Here is a 22,278-nt window from a genome sequence, read left to right on the forward strand (position 1 = left end):
CCGTGGTCTGCTTGCACTCTTCTCCGCTCCCATTCAAGAGCTTGCATTACAGCTCTTGAATTACAAACAACCAGAGACTGTCTCCAAACAACTGCCTGCTCCTGCTGTGTGTTCTTCTTAAGTCGAGAGAAGCAACTACCAACAATTCTGGCTCAATATTGCTGCCCTCTGGAGGTGGGTAGACAACTGAATGCAAGACTAAACTATGAACTTTGTTTTGATTGTCAAGTAGCTCACCTCGTACACGGCCACAAAGATTAGTAATTAATATAACACAACAGCGTTTGCACTGCAATATTTCAAATTGAATCCATAAGTTACTTTTGCTAGCATACGCTCTGCTAACTGTGTAACAAAGAAAATATTGCAAAAGCGTCAAGTAATAATGACTTCCTAAATTCATTTTTGGAGCCATCTCTTCCAGCCCCTCTCACTGTTTCGTGCATTAAAAAAAAAAAAAAGTATAGCCTTTCCTTGTTTTATGTAATGTGATTAATTATTAAAAATATGTTTTGTGTGAAAAGCTTTCTTCTAAAATGAGATCTGCGTTACACTGAGGAAGGATCAGAATGTACTGAGTGAGCCTCTCTTCATCCAGAAAGAAAGGGTGGAAACACAAGCTGCTCTCAATTCTTCATTAGGAGCCAACAGCTGATCTGAATGACCCTTTAATCAGTAGTCGAGTTGAGGGGGGATGGGGGGGGATGGCATCCCCCTTAGGTATTAAAATGGTCAAAACCATCCCCCTTATGAAACGGCCATCCCCCCTTCCCATCCCCTGTTATTTGATCAATTAATGTTGAAATATTGCCACTATTTAATTTTCAACATTCTACATTTACATTTTATATGTGCACGTCACGTGCCCTCATCCACAGTATTTTAGCGGCTAAAATACTGTGGACGAGGGGCTCGTGCACATATGTCACGTCAGTCAGCGTCAGTGATAGCAGCGCAGCATGTGATTTCAGCAACATGGCCAACAATAAGCGACAAGGACAGCTTGATCTGAGGGACTACTTCGGCTTTAAGAGGACAAAAAGTACCACCGAAGGTAAGTCAAGAATACTTATGATATGTCACCAAAGGTGTAATCTCTGGACAGAGGCGATAACAACACAGTTAAGGATGTTATGATAATGCGCTTACTTGTGCTCTGCGCTCAGTAAAGGTGTTCGTTACTTAGCAACGCAGGGCCGCTTGCCAAAGCTTCTGCTCTAATCCCTGTTTTTTTGCTTTTCATCTTCACCCTACATTAGCCAGTATAGTTGTTCAATTGTACATAGTTGTTCAATCTTGAAGATAGATGGGGTGCATTTTGAATGTGTACTTTTTTTTAATCACGATCAAACACTGACAGCCAAACTGCCGGACTTCGTGAACATACCCTCATTGTCAGGGCTCAGCTGACTCTGCGACGTAATTGTCAGTTCAGCTTTTAGACTGTTAAAATCTTCAAAACTTTGAGGCTATCTGATTACAGCCTATAAGCCTAATTTACAATACAACCAAACAAACAATTCTGAGGTATAAAACAATTGTGGGGATGTCAAAGGTTTTATATAGGACTAGCCTAGTCATGTCTAAACTTAAATCACCGCCTGAATTTTATTACAATATTCTATAAAACCCGTACAACAACAGCCTAAAATATTGGCATCGGAACTAGACTGTTTTTTTTTTTTGTGTAACATTTAACAGTTCAAACAGATATAGTTTGGAGCTTACGGTTTTTTTCTTGTTAACTAGCCTTACGCCAGGCAGCTAGCTGCTAGTAGCCAACGTCAGGTTAGACTTTTCATACATTCATAAAGTTAATGTCAGATTTGATTTCTTCAAACTGCGTTCGCATCTGTGTAGCGCGCGCGACAGAGAGGGAGAGGGACCTAGAGACTGTGCGTGTGTGAGGCAGTGTGCGTGTGTGCTTCAGGAGCATCCTGATTGGCCGGTTTCGGTAAATCAACCAATCAATTTTCAGTGTGGGCGGGCTTTTATCTCTTCTCCCGAAACGAATTAATCAGTTCAGTGTACAGGGGCACCATGGCACAGGGAGAGTGCCCCCAAAAAAGAAAGAAATTTTAAAGTTGCAATGGAATACAAATAAAAGCAGTTAACATAAACAGGATAGTAGTAGCAGCATATAATAAATAGTAAAAGTAATCTACATATTTTTGCTTTTATAACTTTTAGGGACCACAACAGAAATACGTAGACCTAGGGGGGGAATACCTCCCTGAAATGACTTTTGCAGGTTGGGATGTCTGTAAATGTGATGCATGCCTCCGAATCGTGTGATCACGGCATCTGGTGGTTGAATGTCATCGCTCTTATTTTATATGAAAAAAACCATAACTTGACAGTAGGCCTACTTCACTGTCTGCTCATTCTAACAAAACCATAATGCCGTTGTTTTCTTCATATAGAGCAGGATAATCATGGCGAGGAAGCAGGAAGGAGAGCAGAGGAGCCTAGAGCTGGAGAAGGAACAGGTTTGATAATTCACAATAGACACTTTTCTTTTTCGAAGAGGGGGAAATGTAGCTAATCCTATAATAATAATAATAATAATAATAAGTGGGGCTTTAACACAGATTTGATGTTTTTGTGGTAGAAAAAAGAAGAGAGGCGGAGGAGGAGGCAGAAGCAGGGCAAGATAGTGTCGATGATTCTGACCAAAATAACCAGGGAGATGATGAGCAAGATATCCCTGAATGCTGGACATCTACCAAGTTCAGGGAGAAAAAAAAGTATTATCCATGGCTAATATGTCAAAGCAAAAAACTTGGCTGCCTAACCTGCCAGAAAATGAAAGTAGTTGGGCCAAGTACAGGTGGGAGCAGCCAGTTGCATATTGCTGATGAGTGGTCCAACGTTAAAGTTACAGCCTATGGTGCAAACCGAGCAGCACAGCTGCAGTCTCTTCGTAAGAAAATACACAAGCATAGAATGTCAGACTATCACCAAGCAGCTGAGAAAACCATGGAAAAAGCAAAAGAAAAGACATTGGAAACATTGACTTCTGAAATGCAAAGGGATCACTTCTTAACTACTGATAGGGTATTTCGTACAGTGTACAAGATTGTAAAATCTGGAAGGCCTTTCACAGATCTACCGTCCGATATTGATCTGCAAGTCTTGAATGGACTAGACATGGGAAGAACTTTACATTCAGACCATTCCTGTGCAACAATCAGCCAACACATAGCAAATGAAATGCGAAAGAGAGTAGTTGGAAAGGTCCTTCAAAGTGGAGCAAAACTTTCTGTTATGATAGATGAAGCTACAACTGACAGTAAAAAATCAGTATTGATAATTTATATTAGAGCGAGCCTAGGGATGAGTGAAGAGCCCCTAACATTCTTCTTGGATCTAGTTGAGCTTTCTGCTACCAATGCAGGTGAAATTTATCAAGCTCTAATGAATAACCTGTCACATCATGGCTTCTCTGAAGCTATTCTGAGTGAACGCTTTGTTTGCTTTGCATCAGATGGAGCTTCTGTAATGCTTGGAAGTAAAGCAGGTGTTGCAACCAAAATTGTAGAAAAGTTTCCAAACGTAATGGTGTGGCACTGCATGAACCACCGTCTTGAGTTGAGTGTTGGAGATGCTGTTGAAGAAACTGTAGGGATGAATGACTTCCAGTTTTTCTTTGACAAAGTGTACAGTCTCTATCATGCATCGGCCAAAAACCGTCGTGAGCTCACTGAATGTTGTGAGGAACTTGCTTTACAGTGTCTGAACATAGGGAGAATTCTCAGCACTAGATGGGTGGCATCCAGTTACAGGACCATTAAAGCTGTATGGCAGCAGTACCCTGCAATCCACAAGCACTTTTCTAATGCCTCAGTTGATCCTAAAAGAAGTTCAACAGAGAGATGCATGTTCAGTGGTTTAATAGATTGCCTTTCTAATGCCACCTTTGTGCACAATCTTGGAATCATGTATGACGCTTTAGAAGAGTTGTCTGAATTCTCTCTCTCTCTTCAAGACAGAAACATGACGCTCCCCAAGGCTGTAGCAACTCTCAGTCGGCAGGTCCGTGTGTTGAAGTCCATGGCAGAGCAGCCTGGACCAGCGGCAGAAGTGGCTCAGACTGCAATGGGTTTGAAGCTATTCAAAGGGGTGCCACTGACAAATAATTTAAGACACAGCAGAGAAATAAACCACCAACATTTCTTTCATGCTTTGGCTGCTAAAATTGAATCAAGAATGGGATCACTGCCTGGAAAACAGAGAAGCAAAGAAGAGTACCAGAGCTTTCTTAACAATGTCAAAGTGCTGCAGCCATCAAACTGGCCAGATGTGTGTGGTGTTCGTTATGCCGAAAAGGAAATACAGGAACTCTGCTCCTTTTTCAAGCTTGATAATGGCAGACAAATTCAGAGAGGAATGAGGGAATATATTGATATGGTGAAACTCAAATCTGTTGGTGAAATGACACCACAAGCACCAGAAGAGCTAAAACCCCTCCTTCAAGCAGTGAACACACTGGTCATCTCCACAGCTGAGTGTGAGCGTGGGTTCAGTCAGATGAACATTTTAACCACAACTAGAAACACGCTAGAGGTGAAAAGTATGTCAGCCTTGCTTTTCATCAAGTGTGTCGGCCCTCCACTACAAATGTTCAAACCAGATGTTTATGTCAAGTCTTGGCTTCAAAGTCATTGCTTGGCTAATGATCTGAGAGCAAGAGCCCGGAAAGTTTGCATTAAAAAACATGATTACGAAACTCTCTGGAAGCTTCTATAAGATACTGTAGGGGAGAATGGGGTAGGTAGCCATTGAACAAAACTGGTCAGTTTATTTGTATTTGTATTATATCATATTGTATGTAGTATTTTCAGATTTTGTAAATGGTATATTTGTTTAATCCATGTTCTTGCACTTGAATGGACTTCACTTGAGAGGATTCATGTTCATTTACAATGTTTTGTGAGGTTTTGATATTGTATGTAGTATTTTCAGATTTTGTAAATGGTATATTTGTTTAATCCATGTTCTTGCACTTGAATTAAAATGGACTTGACTTGAGAGGATTCATGTTCATTTACAATGTTTATTGGATGAATTCCCAGTAGATTTATAGGTATCATGACTAGAGTTCCCGTTGACCGGTAACTACCGGTCTTTGACCGGAAAAAAATGAGGAGGACCGAAAATTCCAAATGTCTCCGGTCAGAATGACCGATTGGAAATAAGGCCCCGTCCACGCGGAGCCGAAACGTTCGAAAACTATCCGGTTTCGTTTTATGCGGAATATTCAAGGCGCTGGTTCTCCACAGAAAAAGCGCGCATGCTGTATGCGCGCATCAACCCTGCGCACATACAGCATGCGCGCTTTATACGAACATTCAGTCACGAGGAGATTCAACCTTTTAAATTGAGCCGAAATACTTTTGAATGTGTTAATTTGAATTGTGTTTAAATATGCTACAGTGGTCATTTGTTTAGCCAATTCATGTAAAACAATGAGGGTTTTGATTGTAGCGTAGCCTGTGTGATAAAATAAATAAGTTGTTACATTTCGTGCACACGCTCAAATTGATCGCTATAGACTACCGTATGTTTATGAATTAAACGGCGGCAATCTAGCGAAAGCCGGCGGCAAGCTTTGCGGAGTACCGGTAGGGCCTATCTATCAAACATGGCGAATCAAAATATGATCACCCACTTCTTCAAACCAAGTAGCAGCAGCGGCAGGTCTGACGTCACACACACACCTCCACCTGTGTCAGAAGAGGCGGCTGATGCTGTGCCCGTGGCTCCAGCAGAAAAGAGGAGGAAAACGCGGGCGTTCAGGCCGGACTGGAAAGAGAAGTTCCCCTGGGTGAGGTGCGATATTGTAGAGGATGAGGAGAGGCTGTTTTGCGCTCAGTGCCGGTTTCAAACGAAGCAATCTGGAGCGCCATTTCAAAACGGCGCATCCAAAATTCAATGAAATTTACCCGCCTGGCAGTGAACTAAGAATTAAGAAAACTGCACAGCTCACTGCTTCACTGTGTGAGCAGCAAAATCTAATCCACCGCACAACCTCCACTGCAGAGCGCTTAACAGAGGCGTCTTATGAGATAGCGTGTGGATTCTGGCGCGGGCTAAAAAACCTTTCTCCGACTCAGAAATAGTGAAAGACTGTTTTTTGGCTTCAGCAGAAATACTGTTCACAGACTTTGACAACAAGGACGCCATCCTTAAACAAATAAAAGGGTTACAGCTGTCAGATTCAACAATAATGAGGCGGATGGAAGACATCGGAAAGGACATAAGTGACCAGTTGTTGGCTGATCTGCGCGCTGCATCGTGTTTCAGCATCGCAGTGGACGAAAGCACAGACGTCACTGACGTTGCTCAGCTGTGCACTTGGGTGAGGTTCCCAAAAGAAAACTGTTTTCAAGAGGAAATGTTGTGCTTACTACCACTCCATGGCCAAACAAGAGGTGAGGATATTCTGAATGCACTTTTAGTATTTTTTGAGGAAAATAATCTCAGCTGGTCCAAACTTGCAAGTGTGTGTACTGACAACACATTCTCACTCCGAGCGCGTCGATTTCTGACGAACGGTCAGTGACTTTTGCTTCAGTTTCTGACGCAAAAGGGTACCCTTGCGCTTCTTTTTTCGACGCATGGGGTTTTCAACTAGTTACAATGTAACCCTTTGACGGGGGACCCGATGGCTGCACATAGAGACGCTATGAGCATTCATATCCCATTGGCTAACGGAGGACCTTGCGCTTCTTTTTTCGACGCAGGGGGTTTTCCACTCATTGCAATGTAATCCCTCCACGGCAATATATGAAGCTATGAGCATTCATCCCATTGGCTAACGGAAGAGCCGATGGCTGCACATAGAGACGCTATGAGCATTCATCCCATTGGCTAACGGAGGACCTTGCGCTTCTTTTTTCGACGCAGGGGGTTTTCCACTCATTGCAATGTAATCCCTCCACGGCAATATATGAAGCTATAAGCATTCATCCCATTGGCTAACGGAAGAGCCGATGGCTGCACAATAACGGCGATTTTACAGTGACATCTGTGACATTCCTCAACACAACTACACCAACGTGTCCTTGTGTTAATTACACAACATGTATGGGTTAAGGCTCTGGGCATCAGTTGTCCTGTTTTGGTGCTTTGATTGAGAGAAACAATCGTTTTTTTGATCAGTGTTGGGTAGCTGAGGTCGTTGCTATAGAGACCACGTCCGTCCGCTTTGTTTCACAACTGACAGAGCTGCCAAGTCTCACCATTTGGCCCTGAGACACACTCATATCAACCAGTTCACACACTATCACACGCCACAATTCAAATTTCTCACGCGGATAAATGAATCCCCAAAATAACGATTGTTTTGAGGGACTTTTATTTTGACAGACTTATATTGAAGAGCTAACGGACATGATTTCCGTGACATCCTATTTCTCCATGCGCGTTAACGTGATGCTTGGGTGTGCACTGCGCAGCCGCCTTCAAAGCAGCTCGGAGGTTCGGAAGCTCTTACGTTTCTTTACGTAAACCTTCCCTTCTTCCGAAATAGAGAGTTCAGGAAACGTTCGTAGGTTATAATATATTATTTATTTATTTATTTATTTATTTATTTATTTTATTTATTTATTTATTTAATTTATTTTAACTTAAATGTATTATTTGTTCTATCTATCTTGTAAAAAAAAATCTTGGCATTCAGTCTGTGGAAACAAAGGAAGAATTTCATTGCACAACTGAGAACGTCTCATTTATGCATATGACAATAAACACTTTGAATTGAATTGAACATAAAACCGGAAAAACAGGTCGTTCGTGAGACTAGACTCCATAACAACAAGTATGTATGCCCGCAACACACACACGTTATTTTGTACTTAAAATACATTGTACAGAACTTACCACACTGGCAAAGGTCCATATTCTGTACAGTAGTCGTTGGGGGCAATGGCTGGAAAAATCCTAAAGTACTGGCATCTCGGTTGTGAAGGGGGTGTCTGGTGTGCATGACGACGTCGCACTCCGCACAGAATAAGGGCCGTGGTAGACAATCACGACAACGAACAACAGCTAAATTGCGCCAACACTGTTGGCACTTTCGGGTTCCCACATTTTCTTGTTCAGTGCGGTGTTGAACCCCTGCGTCGAAAAAAGAAGCGCAAGGTCCTCCGTTAGCCAATGGGATATGAATGCTCATAGCGTCTCTATGTGCAGCCATCGGGTCCCCCGTCAAAGGGTTACATTGTAACTAGTTGAAAACCCCATGCGTCGAAAAAGAAGCGCAAGGGTACCCTTTTGCGTCAGAAACTGAAGCAAAAGTCACTGACCGTTCGTCAGAAATCGACGCGCTCGGAGTGAGAATGTGTTGGTACTGATGGTGCTCCAAGCATGAGAGGCAAAGAGAAGGGTCTTGTTGGCCTCATGAAAAAAAGAGATGAAATTCCCAATTTCATCAGCTTCCATTGCATCATTCATCAGGAGGCACTGGTATCAAAGCTCAGAAACAGTGAATTCCAAAATGTGATGCAAAGGGTTGTGCATGTGGTCAATTACATTGTTTCAAGAGCACTAAACCACAGACAATTCAGACAGTTAATCCAGGACTATGACACAGAGTACAGCGATTTAGTGTTGCACAGTGAAGTAAGATGGTTGTCCCGTGGAAGGGTGCTGGAGCGATTTCTGAGCCTCCTTCCTGAAATCAACAGTTTCTTGGACAGCAAGGGGAAACACCAGCCAGAGCTGAAAGACCCACACTGGATCATACAGCTGGCCCTCCTTACTGACATTACCTGTCACCTGAACACTCTCAACTTGCAGCTCCAAGGAAGAGACAAGCTTCCAAGTGACATGCTGAGGGCAGTCAGAGCATTCCAAAACAAAATAACTGCTCTGTGGATACCTGACAGAGAACTCATCCACTTCCCTAAACTCAGAGCAACAACCACAAGTGACCCATCTCTGCAGCAGCATTTCAGCTACAGCAGATTTGTTGAAGTTTTGGAGGAGCTGAAGGGTGAGTTTGAATCCAGATTCAGTGATGTGACTGAATATAAGGAGATTTTCAATTTTATTGAAAACCCCTTCCATGTGGATGTGTCCTCCCTCACGTCAAACATCACACAGCTCTGCCCTGGTGATCGTGCTGCTCTGGAGAGTGAAATAATTGAGCTGCAAACAAACAACATTCTCCAAGTTGAACTCAGAGCAGGTGTTGGCCACTTCTGGAGTTTGGTTTCTGAAGCAGACTTTCCCACTTTGAAACCACTTGCACAGAAAGTGATGTCTTTCTTCATGAGCACATACACCTGTGAGTCAACATTTTCGACCATGAACACTATCAAGAGAAAACAGAGAAACCGACTGACCCATGGTCATCTTGAATGCCTCACTGTGATTGCAACAACCAAATACAAATACAACATGAAGAAAGTCAAGGACATGCATGCCAGCTTCCGCTCATCACAGTATTAAGTTAAATCTGGTCTTAAATGAAAATCCATTGTTATTACTTTTTTGTTGTTTTGTTGTTACGGCCTGTGGGCCGATGCCTGCAGTTCGGTTGGTTCAGTGTGTCACTTCCTTGCAGTGGTAAGGGTGAGCTGTGTGTTTTAAGCCTTGATGTCTCCCTTTCAGTGGAAAGGTGACTGTGGCCAGGGAATCTTTTAACATTGTTCTGTTGGTTTCCTGGTTCTTTTTTGGAGACCGGTATTTTGTGTTAACCGATTGCATGACTGACTATCCTGGTACCTTTTTGCAGGCCAGCGTTTTGAGTTCAACCTGACGGTGTTGTTGTTTATTTTTGTTAAATAAAATAAACTCCTGTTTTTTAACAAGGCACATGTCTCTTTGTCCTCTCTTTCGCTGACCAGTCCTGGGAATAACATAATTGTATTACTCCCCTCATCCCCTTAAGTCTGGGACGTAACACCAATTTATATGAAGAAATGCACATTTGCAAAGGTGACTTAGCATGTTGTCATAAAAGTGGCTCTCCTTTTGATTTTGCAATGCCAATGTGGCTCTTGTCAAAAAAATAGTGAGGATCACTGATGTAGAAGATACATGTCTGGCAGAAGAGGTCCAACTGGAACAAGTGCCTCTGACACCCACTGTCATTGTCTGTGGTAAGTCTGTTTCATATCTCTTTTTTTTAATTACACTGTTTATAAATTATAAATGTTGTCATGTGAGTGCAGTGCTTGTTAATAAAACCTGTTAAATAATTTGTTCATAGGACAGTCCTGCTATTCCTCAACAAGGTACATGCTGAGTCTGGATCGGAACCTCGTCAACACAAACATCTCCTCCTTCATTTCTGCATTGTGCCTCATGTTCGGGAGCTACTACATTTTCAACATCCATTATCCATCTGAGCTGGCTTCAACTCTGGAGTTCCTTCAAAGGTGAGTAATCATGGCTTACTAATTTCTCAGACCTGAGACTGTGGGACCTGGAGTCTGGCTCAGAGGTTCCGTCTTAAAGGAGAATGCCGGCCATTTGTAATCAATAGCCCTGTTGATTTGAGGCTACAAGTGCTGCAGTAGGAAAAATAACGTGAACATTTGGCTCAATATTTACAGAGTATCAGAACGACAGCTAAAGCAAACCTATTGGGCCAAGCTCCATTAAGTTTTACTTTTGGTTTGCTTGCCCCCATAGGTTTGCTTTAGCTGCCGTTCTGATACTCTGTCAATATTGTGCCAAATGTTCTCGATATTTTTTCCTACTGACAGCACTCGGTAACAGGGCTATGGGTTAAAAACGGCACGCATTCTCCTTTTTAATCCAGACTTTAACTAACTGGGTCTGCCTCGGCCTTGGCTCTATAGGTGTGGCCTGAGTCTTGGTCTTGGTTCTTCTTGTACTTCTTTTTTTTTTAAATGATCAATTAAAATGCTTAATATGCTTTAATATGCTTTTTTTTTTTTTTTTACAGGTGTTTCTTCTCGATAAACCCAGAAAAAGGAACCAAAGTAGAGAGTAAAAACAGCAAGCGTCGTCTCAACCTGAACCCTCGAGTCCTCACCCTGATACAGGATCTCTCCGATCACGAGTGGCGTCAAGCCTAAATATGGACTCTATGTGGACTCTGACTGTTTGTTTGAGAAGAGGTACTTTTAGTTTTCGCTTTGTTAATCCAAAATGTGTATTATGGTAATTAAGGCACACTGTAACTTTTCCTGGTAGAGGGTCCGCCACATGCTTTTTTCATTGTGTTATTGCTTTGTAGTTATGTTCCAGGTTGTTGTTTTTTACGGTGAAGAACTGTCTTACTGCTGTGTTTCTAGATGGCTTGTTTAGGTTTGTTTCCTTACAGGTGGTTTTCCCCCGATGTGTTCTATGTCCCACGGGCACGGACGTGGTGACATCCTATACAGCAGGGTGCATATTGTATGGGGACGATTCCGAAACATAAATATATTATGTAGCTATCTCAAGTTAATACACACACACACACACACACACACACACACACACACACACACACACACACACACACACACACACACACACACACACACACTCTCTCTCTCACACTCCCAGTGTGTTAGTCGGGACACTTCCAGTGCTATAAGGCACTGATCATTTTCGGCACATTAGGCCACGTTTTAGAGGGATTTAAGCCTAAATGTGGACTCTGTTTGTTTGAGAAGAGGTACTGTTAGGTTTCGCTTTGTTAAATCCACAATTTTTATTATTGTTATTAAGGCAAAATATGTCATTTCTGTTTTAAAGTCTTGCAATATGTACAGGTGCACTATGTAATTTTTATCTGACACCTGCTTGTTTCCATTTTGTATATGTTGGAAAAAAAATCATCCAATTGTTTATTGCCGATGGCTGGTAAATAAATTTCCCAAAAGGGATATTTTCCTCTCTTGTCTTTTCTCAAAATGTAATTTTGCATGTTTTGCAGTAGGAGTATTGGTAATAATTTTACAGGTGTATAAGTAAATTTTACATTATAACTTGATTATTAAAACATAAAAATACAGCATATTATAAATAGATTTTATGTATAATATACAGAACAGCACCATTTAAAATACAAAGTTTTACTGCTGTTCTACCAGTTTAAATTTGTTTTTTGTATGATATTTCCCTGTTAAATTGACCATTTATTTATGCATAAGCAATTATTGCATGTAAAAAATACAGGAAATATTCTTTTTATATACAACACTGTAATGCAAAATTAACAAAACATTTTTGTAGAATAAACAGTTTTTTAATGTGATTCAGCCGTGATTTATTTCACTGTAAATCAATTTACATATTTCGTTGGTTAAGTTATCTACTGTGCTGCTGTATTTTTTACAGGAATTCTCTGGTAACCACAGCTGCCAGCGATTCCCTGTAAAAAATACGATATTTTTTTTTACAGTGTACGCAAATGTTGTGAGTTTAATGGGTTCTTTAGGCCATGCTGTAACCGTCAAAATTGTGGTAAAAATCGTCCGTGTTGCCATAATAGGCTGCTGACAGACAATAATGAAAAGCGAGACAGTAGGCTAATGTAGGCCTAACAAAACTGATTTGTACAGTGTTACATGAACTTTGGAGACACAGAGGAATAACCAAGGAATAATTAGGCCTAGTTGTTTATTGGCTAAAAATAAAAAGCACAGACTGATTGTCCCTCCGTTCCCTCAGCACTTCGGGAGTATGCTGAACCAGCCATCCAAACCATGCTGGGTCATTTTGGCCAAGAAATTGCAAGCGAGGACGATTCGGCCACAGCCACCACATTCATCGATGCCGCAAGCGCGAAGCGAGATGCCATCCCAATGATGACAGCCCTCCGCAGTTACGGGGGCTTGCATTTTTCATCGGCCTGCGAGATGCTCATAAGAGATTACGCGGAAATCTTCCCAGAGTGGGTCAAACTGGCAAAGGTAGCCTGTGTTATCCCCGTCTCCAGTGTGCCAGCGGAGAGAGGCTTCTCCCTGCAGAACCGCATAAAGACTGCTCAGCGAAGCCGCCTTGGGGAAGGAAGAGTCACAAGGCTTATGCGCATTGCAAGCAGCAAAGACACACTAGATACATTTGACTTTAATTCAGCAGCGGCACGCTTCACAGCTGCCAAATATCGAAAGAAGTAAAATATCGATTTTATTTATTTTATGCTGTAGGCCTAGTTCAAATCGCGGCCGGCAATTCACTGTTTCTTATCCACTTTAAAATACTCCCGTCTCTTGTTACACTGTAGCGTAATTATTTTCATTACAGTCTGCATTTTATGTTACGCGCCAGTTTGTTTTACTGTAGGTAGCCTACTTTGTATTGTTTTAGGCTATTATTATTTATGCCTTGCCTTGCATTATAGACCTAAATAATTTTTGTTCGTCTGCACTTTAAAATGCAATGTTTAATTGTTCTGTCACCTGCCAACCTTTTAATTAAAAACACCAGGCTATAAATCGACATGCCTTGATGATATTATTCTTTATATAGCCTGCCTATCAATTTTTTAAGTGCAATAAACACGGACATTATATCCGACCGATTTTTTTCCAATTTGACCGGTAAAATTAAACCTTCCCGGCAGGCACGTGCACAGATAGACCCCAAGTGGTGCTCAAGCACCAGCCCTTGTGCCCTGGTTGAGAAAAAGTGCCCTTTTTTTCTTGAGCCCAATTTTTTTTTTCATTCATCAATATTTTTAGAATACAAATTAGTTTCTCTGTCATCAATTTCCCCAAATGTGTTTTGATATCTGAGGGGTTATTTATTTGAGTTCTTGTGAGAATTTCGCCCCGACATGCTCCGCGGCATAGACGTAGAATACGTATTCTATGCCTATGCTCCCGGGTGCTCACAAGCCCCCGCCGCGCCTCTCCCTCCTCATCCCCCACATCAGTGCTGAGCGCAAGGCCACACCGGTGCAGACTACGTCTTCACTGACCTGCAGCATCAGACTAACAGGTAATGACAGTGTTTGTGCAATCCCCCGACGTTGTTTTTTATAAATTAACAACAACATTAGTGCCGCTGAAAACATTACGTCTGAAAACATAACTGGTCCGACGTTTCCTAAAAAAATAAACAAACAACTAACTTGATTTCAAAGCATTGCCCAGCTGTTTACTGACGTTTGTCATGTTAAATGACATTATTTGTCTGAAAGTGCATATTTTGTGTTGTATAAATGCCGTTTAGACAATTTCGAAAGTATGTTGAATTTATGTTTATAAATGTCACGAAAATTCACAGCTAGAAAATAGCAGGTAAACTATGCTAGCTCTCGGTGTCATGCTATCCTTGTCCCACAATTGTTTAACGTGATATTTATGTATCTCTTCGTTTTGCCTGTTTTACAACGATCAAACTTGTATGAGTAATTGCAGAGGGTGAAAAAGAGTAAAATAAGGGAAATGTAAGCTAGCTGTCTAATCCTGCCAAGAGGAAACACAGGTTGAGAAGAGCATAATTAGTGTAATGCTGCTTATGCTTTAACCTTCAGAAAACAGTACAATTATTATCCACAACATTCATTTATCTCTTTTACAAAATTTGCAGCATAATGCCAAAAAAAGACAGAGTCAAAAAGCAGAAGGACAGGGAACTGCAGCAAGCAGCTCAGAGTAGCCGCTCCCTTTTGACTTGGATCAGGCCATCAACGAGCCAATTAAATGAGGGAGAATCAGTTACCCTACCTGGTCCAGGGGAGCCCATCACAGATGAGGAAGGACAGACTCAGTTATGTTCAGGGGCAGCAACAGAAACAGTGATGCCTGAGGAGATGAGTGAAGGAGAGGGTGAAGTGACAGCAGCCCCCTCTACATCACAGCTAGGGCATGTGGAGGAAAGAGCTGAAAATGAGGATGCAATTTCCAAAATAGCCACCATGCCATACCCTACTGATCCGTCCCATGTTGACGCATTTAATATCAGGTGCAATGAGAGCTACAAAGCTATGTGCTGCAGTGTAGGGCCCTGTCAACCAGAATTTTTTTCCCCAAAAATGATGAAGGGCGGTCATTCCAAAGGCAATGGTTTTCTGGAAATGGGTGGCTGGAGTATTCCCCAAGTTCAGATTCAATGCACTGTTTCAGTTGTCGGCTTTTTCTACCTGAAGATAAGTATAAAAGCAGAAAGGAGTGGAGAAATGGTATCAGAAAGTGGAATACTGCTCTTGAAAAAATCCAGCAGCACTCTGTCACAGAGGTCCACATGACAAGCATGGTGAGGTGGACCAATTATAGAAAAAAGGCACTCCAGACATCATTTGATGTATCAGACGTTAAGGGAGTGGAAGCCAGAGAGCGAGAGAGGCAGACAAACAGAGAGATACTGACCAGGTTAGTAGATCTCACAGTGTATCTCGCAAGGCAGGGACTAGCATTCAGAGGTGATAATGAGAGTCACTCGAGTAACAACCGTGGGAACTTTCTGGAACTTGTTAATCTGTTTTCCCGCTATGACAGTGTGCTGAAGATGCATACAGAAAACATTGCAAAAGTGAAAGTCACCAAGAAAAGGCCCCAGGTGTCACTGCTGTCAAACAGAAGCCAAAATGACCTGATCACAGCACTGGGTACTTACATCAGGAGGGAGATCCAAAGAGAAATACAAGAAGCTCAAATGTACTCCATTCTCTTGGATGAAACCACAGATGTTTCACACAAAGAACAGGTGTCATTTGTAGTGCGATACCTACATCAAAAGCAAATTAAAGAGAGATTCATTGAAGTTTGCAACATTGACACGACAACAGGGCAGGAGCTGGAGAAAACTGTAGTCTCCCTTCTACAGAAGAATGGTCTGGAGGTGAAAAATATGTATGGCCAGGGCTATGATGGAGCAGCCAACATGAGTGGCATGTACAATGGCCTTCAAGCCAGAATACGCACACTGAATGAGAAGGCCCTCTATGTGCACTGCAAAGCACACTGCCTGAACTTGGTCCTGGTGGAAGCCTCAAAGTCAAACAAGCACTTTGTGACCTTCTTCAACCTGGTTGAGAAGCTGTATGCCTTTTGCAGTGGCTCCTCAAAGCGCCATGCTGCTTTAGTCAGATTGCAGCAGTCCCTGCATCCAAAGGGACATATTGTGGAGCTCAAGAGGCTTTCAGATACCCGTTGGGCTTGCAGGGAACAAGCACTGAAGGCCCTTCAGAAAAATCTGGAGGCTATTATGATGCTCCTCAATGAGATCTGTGAAAGAATTCCACCTGACCTGGCCCTAGGGGATGCAAAAATGTACAGTAATGCGATTAACTTCGCATTCATCCTCTGCATGGAAATCACCACCCCAGCATTTGAAGTCACTGCTCTTGCATCAAACGCTCTGCAAGAAGAAGGACTGGACCACTCCACAGCCTACAAGCTAATTGATGGTGTTATTCACACAATACAAGCATTGAGGTCTGAGGAGAAGTTTGCCGAGATATTTCAAGGTGCGTCAGAGAAGGCAGAGGCTCTCAACATTCCTTTACCTACCGTTGTGCCTGGCCAGGAGAGGAAACGGAAAGTGCCAGTGCGTTTCAACCAAAGCACAACTGCATCACAAGTGAGTGATGAGATTGACTCTTTGGAGTCATACTACAGGAAGAATGTGTACTACACATTTATTGATACCTTGACTGCAGAGCACAACAGGAGATTCCATAGGAGCATCACTGGAAGTCCAACTGGCTCAATCATACGGTCCTTCCACTCTCTAACAGTGTGTGCCAACTGGACAAGCACCCCAAACCCAGAGGCAGAGGAAGCTGTCCATGTTCTTTGTGACTTCTATGAGGAAAATGAGGACCAGCTGAAGACAGAGGTAAAGGTGTTCCACTCCAGCTTTCCCTCGAAGAACCTGCAAGAAATCCTTGCCATTGTGGAGGAGAACTCTGGCCAGCTCATCTTTCCAACATTTGTGAAGATGGTAAGGATCTATGCAACACTGCCAGTGACAACAGCTTCAGTGGAAAGATCCTTTTCAAAACTGAAGATTATAAAGAACAGGCTCAGGAGTCTCTGTGGGGAAGAAAGACTCTCTGACCTTCTCCTGCTTGCCATTGAGCAAGACATTGAAATAAATCACAGTGAAGTGATACAAATCTTCCAAGACATGGCACCAAGGAGGATGCTCCTGTGAAGATCCTTTTATTTATCCAGAGCAGAGTTTTGATAAGTTTTAAGTTAGAATATTGTTCGATTATTTAACATACTATTTGCTTATACAATATGGCCTTGTTTTGTCTGTTTATGCCTGTTATTCATTTATTTATTCAATTTGATCATTTGATCTAGTTTGTTAACACAAATAAATATATAAGTTGAAAACCTCCTGTGTTTTTTTTATTTATTATTATTATTTTTAATTTCATAAATAATTTTGGCGATGGGTGCCCTTTTTTTTTTTTTTTTGAGCACCTGCCCCCAAAATGTCTGTGCACGTGCCTGCTTCCCGGTCATATGACCGGCACCAATTTCTTCTAGCGGAAACACTGATCATGAGTATGAAGTTGCACTTGCACCCAGTGGGAAAATGTGTCCTCTGCAATGCATTTACCCTAACTATGTAGGAGTGGTAGCCATGGGACCAACTCTAATTCTGAGGTGCCTTGGTCAAGATCAATGACAGGAGTATCTGACACGTAATATATCCATAGCATGCATGTTGTTTTACAGTAATAGAATATAATAATTATCTTTGTGCTTAAACAATATCAAAATATAAGTCACCATTTTAGGATTTTTGTTTTTAATCTTCGGGGGGGGGGGGGGGGGGGCATGCCCCGGACCCCCTAGCAGGATCCACCATCCCCCCTGGCTTTTTTTTACAACTTGACCACTGGCTACAAGTGCAGCGAGAGATGTTTGATGGCCCACCAAGGGAACTCCAAAGGCTATGCGATACTCGTTGGGCCTGCCGGCACGTAGCATGTCGCAATGTCATGGATAGATTGCCTGCAATAGTACAGGTGCTTGAAAATATTGCATCTGAGAAGCATCCACAAAGAGCTGTTGAAGCAAGAGGGATATTGGTCCAGATTGATCTGAATTTTGTTGGATGCCTTGTACTGTTCCGAAAGGTCTTGAGTGACGCTAAATATTTGTCAGACATGCTCCAGTCTAAAACAGTGGACTATGCTAAGGCTGTTGAACTAATTGAAGCACTTAAGGAGACATTGTTACATTATCGTTGTGAAGCCTCTTTTGATGAACTGTGGAGTGAAGCACTTGATGTATGCCAAAAGAGTAGCATTGATACAACTCAGCGAAACCGAAAGAGGTACAGACAGACATCAAAGGCACTTCAAGATAGTGTCATCCCTTCCACCTTGGGACAGCATGTAGTTCCAGATAGCAAACACACTTTTTGTGTCAATGTCTACTATCCAGTTATGGATAACATGATTGGAGAAATAGACAGAAGGTTTTCCAACACAAATTGTAACATCATGCAAGGTGTCCAAGCACTAAATCCGTCAAGTACTACTTTTTTGAGAGAGGAGACAGTTCTTTTACTGGGAAATGCTTATGATTCAAATATTGAGGATCTTAAACACGAACTGCATCAGACAAGGAGAGTACTGGAGAGAAAAAAAGAAGGAAATGGAAAGTCCTACCACTCTGATGGAGTTTGTTCAATTTATGGACCCATACCAGGATGTTTTTTATGAGTTGTTCAGGTTGTGTAAAATAGCAGTAGTTTTACCAGTGAGCAGTGCATCTTGTGAACGAAGCTTTTCAACTCTTAGGATCATAAAGAGTTACTTGCGGTCTACTATGACAGAGAAGAGATTGTCAAGCTTGGCTGTACTCAGCATTGAATCCAAACGCACTAAAGCTATTGATCTAAATAAGTTTGTGAGGCGTTTTGCTGAACAACATGGTAATCGCCGCATTCAGCTCCTGTAGGCATGCCAACGTCATGTTCTTTTGAACTGTGGCACTTTCTTTCTGTTGTTTTCCAGTTCCACTGATTGTACTGATGTATTTAGGTACTGTTTGTGACCAAACATGGGAAAATGCCACATTTATATTAATGGTTGAATCTATATTGTATGTAAATTATTGGAATCAGTGAATAAAGTGATATTTGCACTCAAGTTGGACTGATTATTGACATCTGATAGGAATATCTCATGGACAAATACCAAAGGCTTATTGTTAACTAAAGTACATATTGCAGCTCTCTTTGCATATATTTTTAGCCCCATGCCCCCTGCTGGTGTAATAGTGCAGGTGTTTGTTGTAAGGCAGGTTGATTTTGTAATTATTCAGAAATAATTTATAAAATTTTGTCTGAAACCTTTTATGTTTAAATGTAAGGCTTTACTCATCCCACAATAAATTAAGTATAATGTTATTGAGTCAAAATATCTAAATGTGGGGGCTTTCCAAGTAAATATTGATTGATATGGCTTTAATTAAATCGGCATACTGTATATACTTCTTCCACAGGGTGCCACCCCTCAAAATCTCCTGCCCCCTCTTGCCACCCCATGAATATCTTTCTAGATCCGCCCCTGGTTAAGATGTCTACACCGTCTTCATTTCCCTCCAACTTTTTCTTCCTTTCACTCCAAGTTGAAGTTACCGCCGATACTGGATCTACATTACAGCAATGAACACTAGTTTTGAGGTAAGTCTTGTTTGCCCAGAAACAGGGCAAGTTGCGCATAGCCAAAGAGAGGAGGATGGAGCTTGAGTGTCATCCCGAACAACAAAGGCTTGCAAGATAAAGGCTGATTTGTCTCCTTTATAGGACACTACATCAGTGATGGCGTGAATCCAGATGTGGACCAGGACGACCCCACCGACAGCTGGATGACCTACAATGATTAACGCGTCACACAGACATTGGGGGGACTCCGTCTGCGAGCTGCGTCAGCACACCGCCTACGTCTAAATAAAAAAAATATAATAAAAATAACTTTAAAATGAAGAATGTTTTTTGCTACATTTGATTTGCTCTCAGTGTCATTTTAAGTCTTTACGGTTGAAAGTAAACAACCATAATTTTCCCTCATGTCTCTACAACAACATTATCTGAGTGATGGTAACTTCTCTTATAAAAGAAAGAAACCAAGCAAAAAAGTAAAAAAGCAGTCTCCTACAAAATACTTTTAAATGCTACCAAACGGTTTTTCCTTTTACATTTTGTATGAGACTTTTTGTAGTTGTTTTAACGGAGAGAAGGTTCAGTGCAGTGTTGGCTTCAAATCCTGTGCCTCAAATTAGTTTAAGCAATAGTACAATGAGGTTGGTATCACGTGTTATGTGTCTGTCATCAGTGATTAAGTTGCCAGTTAATGTGGAAAAAAATCCTGACTCTGTAATGTTACCAATCCAAAGAGCTCCGCTTCAAGAAGAAACTGCCTCTGGCCTAACTGACACTAGTGCCTGACTACAGCTCTGTGATAACGAGCGACAACCAACGTTAGCATATAATAGCTATCATAGCTTTATGGCCGAAAACAAGAACCCGTAATATTATATACAGCATATGTAAACTAAACCAACGACAACTACCAACAGAAATAGTCCTTACAACCTTAACTAAAGCGTAGTCATTGTTCACACTGTCAAAATGAGAAAAATACCAGCTTCAATCCTTGGGGAGTTACGTTAGCATTAGCAGCGGTTACGTGAATGTAGCTAACTTTATTGTTTAACAAACAAACAAGGTAAACATCGGAGGGGATTTAGGAGTGGGGGACCCACTGAAAAGCAAAAATACACCATAGAGGCATACATGTGTATACCCTGTACTACCATAGAAATGATCTAAAACGAGCAAGCTATATCCTAAAATCACCATAAAATTACGTGACATGAATCTTGAAACACCTTCTTTTAGAGAAGCTGAAATATCAGTTACGTTTTTTACTGGAAAGAAAACCAATGTAGAATAGTAACATATTTTAACATAAATACATTAATCAATTTGTACCTGTCAGCTGCACTTTTAGTTTGGGGACAAAAGTCTGCTCCTGCAGTTCTTTCCTGTGAACTTTTTACCCTTTTAACTGGGAATGTTGATAACGGTAGAAGTACTCCAAATTTCTTTCTAAAGTAAAACAAGTGACTTTTAAAATTTTAACTCTTATCTGAATGCAGGACCTTTACTGTACAGTATTAAGTTCACGAGTAAAAGAGGCATTAAACTATGGGGGGCCGCCTGGGACAGAATTCATACTTGGTCTTACACACACTATTATAATCTCGCATATACACCACTATACTCATACACACACACTATTAAACTCCTTTTACATGTAAGTATGAGAGTATAGTAGTGTATGTAAGAGGGTATAGTAGTGTATGTAAGAGAGTATAGTAGTGTATGTAAGAGAGTATAGTAGTGTATGTAAGAGAGTATAGTAGTGTATGTAAGATAGTAGTGTATGTAAGAGAGTATAGTAGTGTATGTAAGAGAGTATAGTAGTGTATGTAAGAGAGTATAGTAGTATGTGTAAGAGAGTATAGTAGTGTATGTAAGAGAGTATAATAGTATTTGTAAGAGAGTATAGTAGTGTATGTAAGAGAGTATAGTAGTGTATGCAAGAGAGTATAGTAGTGTATGTAAGAGAGTATAGTAGTGTATGTAAGAGAGTATAGTAGTATGTGTAAGAGAGTTTGAATGAAACGTAAGTGAGTTTGAATGAAACGGGAGAGAGTTTGAATGAAACGGAAGTGAGTTTGAATGAAACGGAAGTGAGTTTGAATGAAACGGGAGAGAGTTTGAATGAAACGGAAGTAAGTTTGAATGAAACGGAAGGGAGTTTGATTCCTCAGTTCCTGATTGGCTGACAGAAGAAGCGGCAGCTTCTGTTCTGGCGGTCAAAATACTGCGCCACTTTTGCACTCGCGATGGATAGAGAGAGACTCACAGAAGCTGTGGGTCTACTTAACAACATTTTGGGAACTGGTGAGACATTGTCCACCATCTCTCATCAATTAAACCAGGCCCAGCAGAGCTCTGAGATGCAGAGATTATTCAGGGGTCAAACTGCAAATCCAGGCCCTGGCGCTTGTTCTACCGGAGGACCCCGTTACCAAACCAGACAGAATTTCGGCGGCTGGCCGTCGAGATCCACCAGGAGGAGGTAGGTTGATTAAAATATAGCCAATGACTCTTTTTACGTTTATTAACGTCCTCCTATCTGCAGTGTCTCCCCAAATTCCTGTTAGCATGGTCGTGACGTTAGCACTGACTAATCGGGGGTCATCCCTATGTTCCCCGGGTCCTATGTTCCCCGTTTTTCCCAAAAAGGGTCCTATGTTCCCCTGTAGCCATACATACCGGGGAGCATAGGACCCTTTTTGGGAAAAGCGGGGAACATGGGAC

At 41.6% G+C, this 22,278-nt stretch overlaps 1 protein-coding gene across 1 annotated transcript; it reads left to right on the top strand.

Moving 5' to 3' along the window:
* The first annotated feature begins 974 nt into the window (after positions 1-974).
* LOC129115547 (uncharacterized) lies at positions 975-4,777 on the top strand. The gene is made up of 3 exons (XM_054626956.1): positions 975-1,054; positions 2,424-2,489; positions 3,989-4,777. Exons 1-3 carry the CDS (start codon positions 976-978, stop codon positions 4,747-4,749), a joined length of 906 nt encoding a protein of 301 aa, XP_054482931.1. The 5' UTR covers position 975; the 3' UTR covers positions 4,750-4,777.
* The last annotated feature ends 17,501 nt before the right edge of the window (positions 4,778-22,278 follow it).

This window comes from Anoplopoma fimbria, unplaced genomic scaffold, assembly GCF_027596085.1.
Source record: "Anoplopoma fimbria isolate UVic2021 breed Golden Eagle Sablefish unplaced genomic scaffold, Afim_UVic_2022 Un_contig_7547_pilon_pilon, whole genome shotgun sequence".
Lineage (NCBI taxonomy): Eukaryota > Metazoa > Chordata > Actinopteri > Perciformes > Anoplopomatidae > Anoplopoma > Anoplopoma fimbria.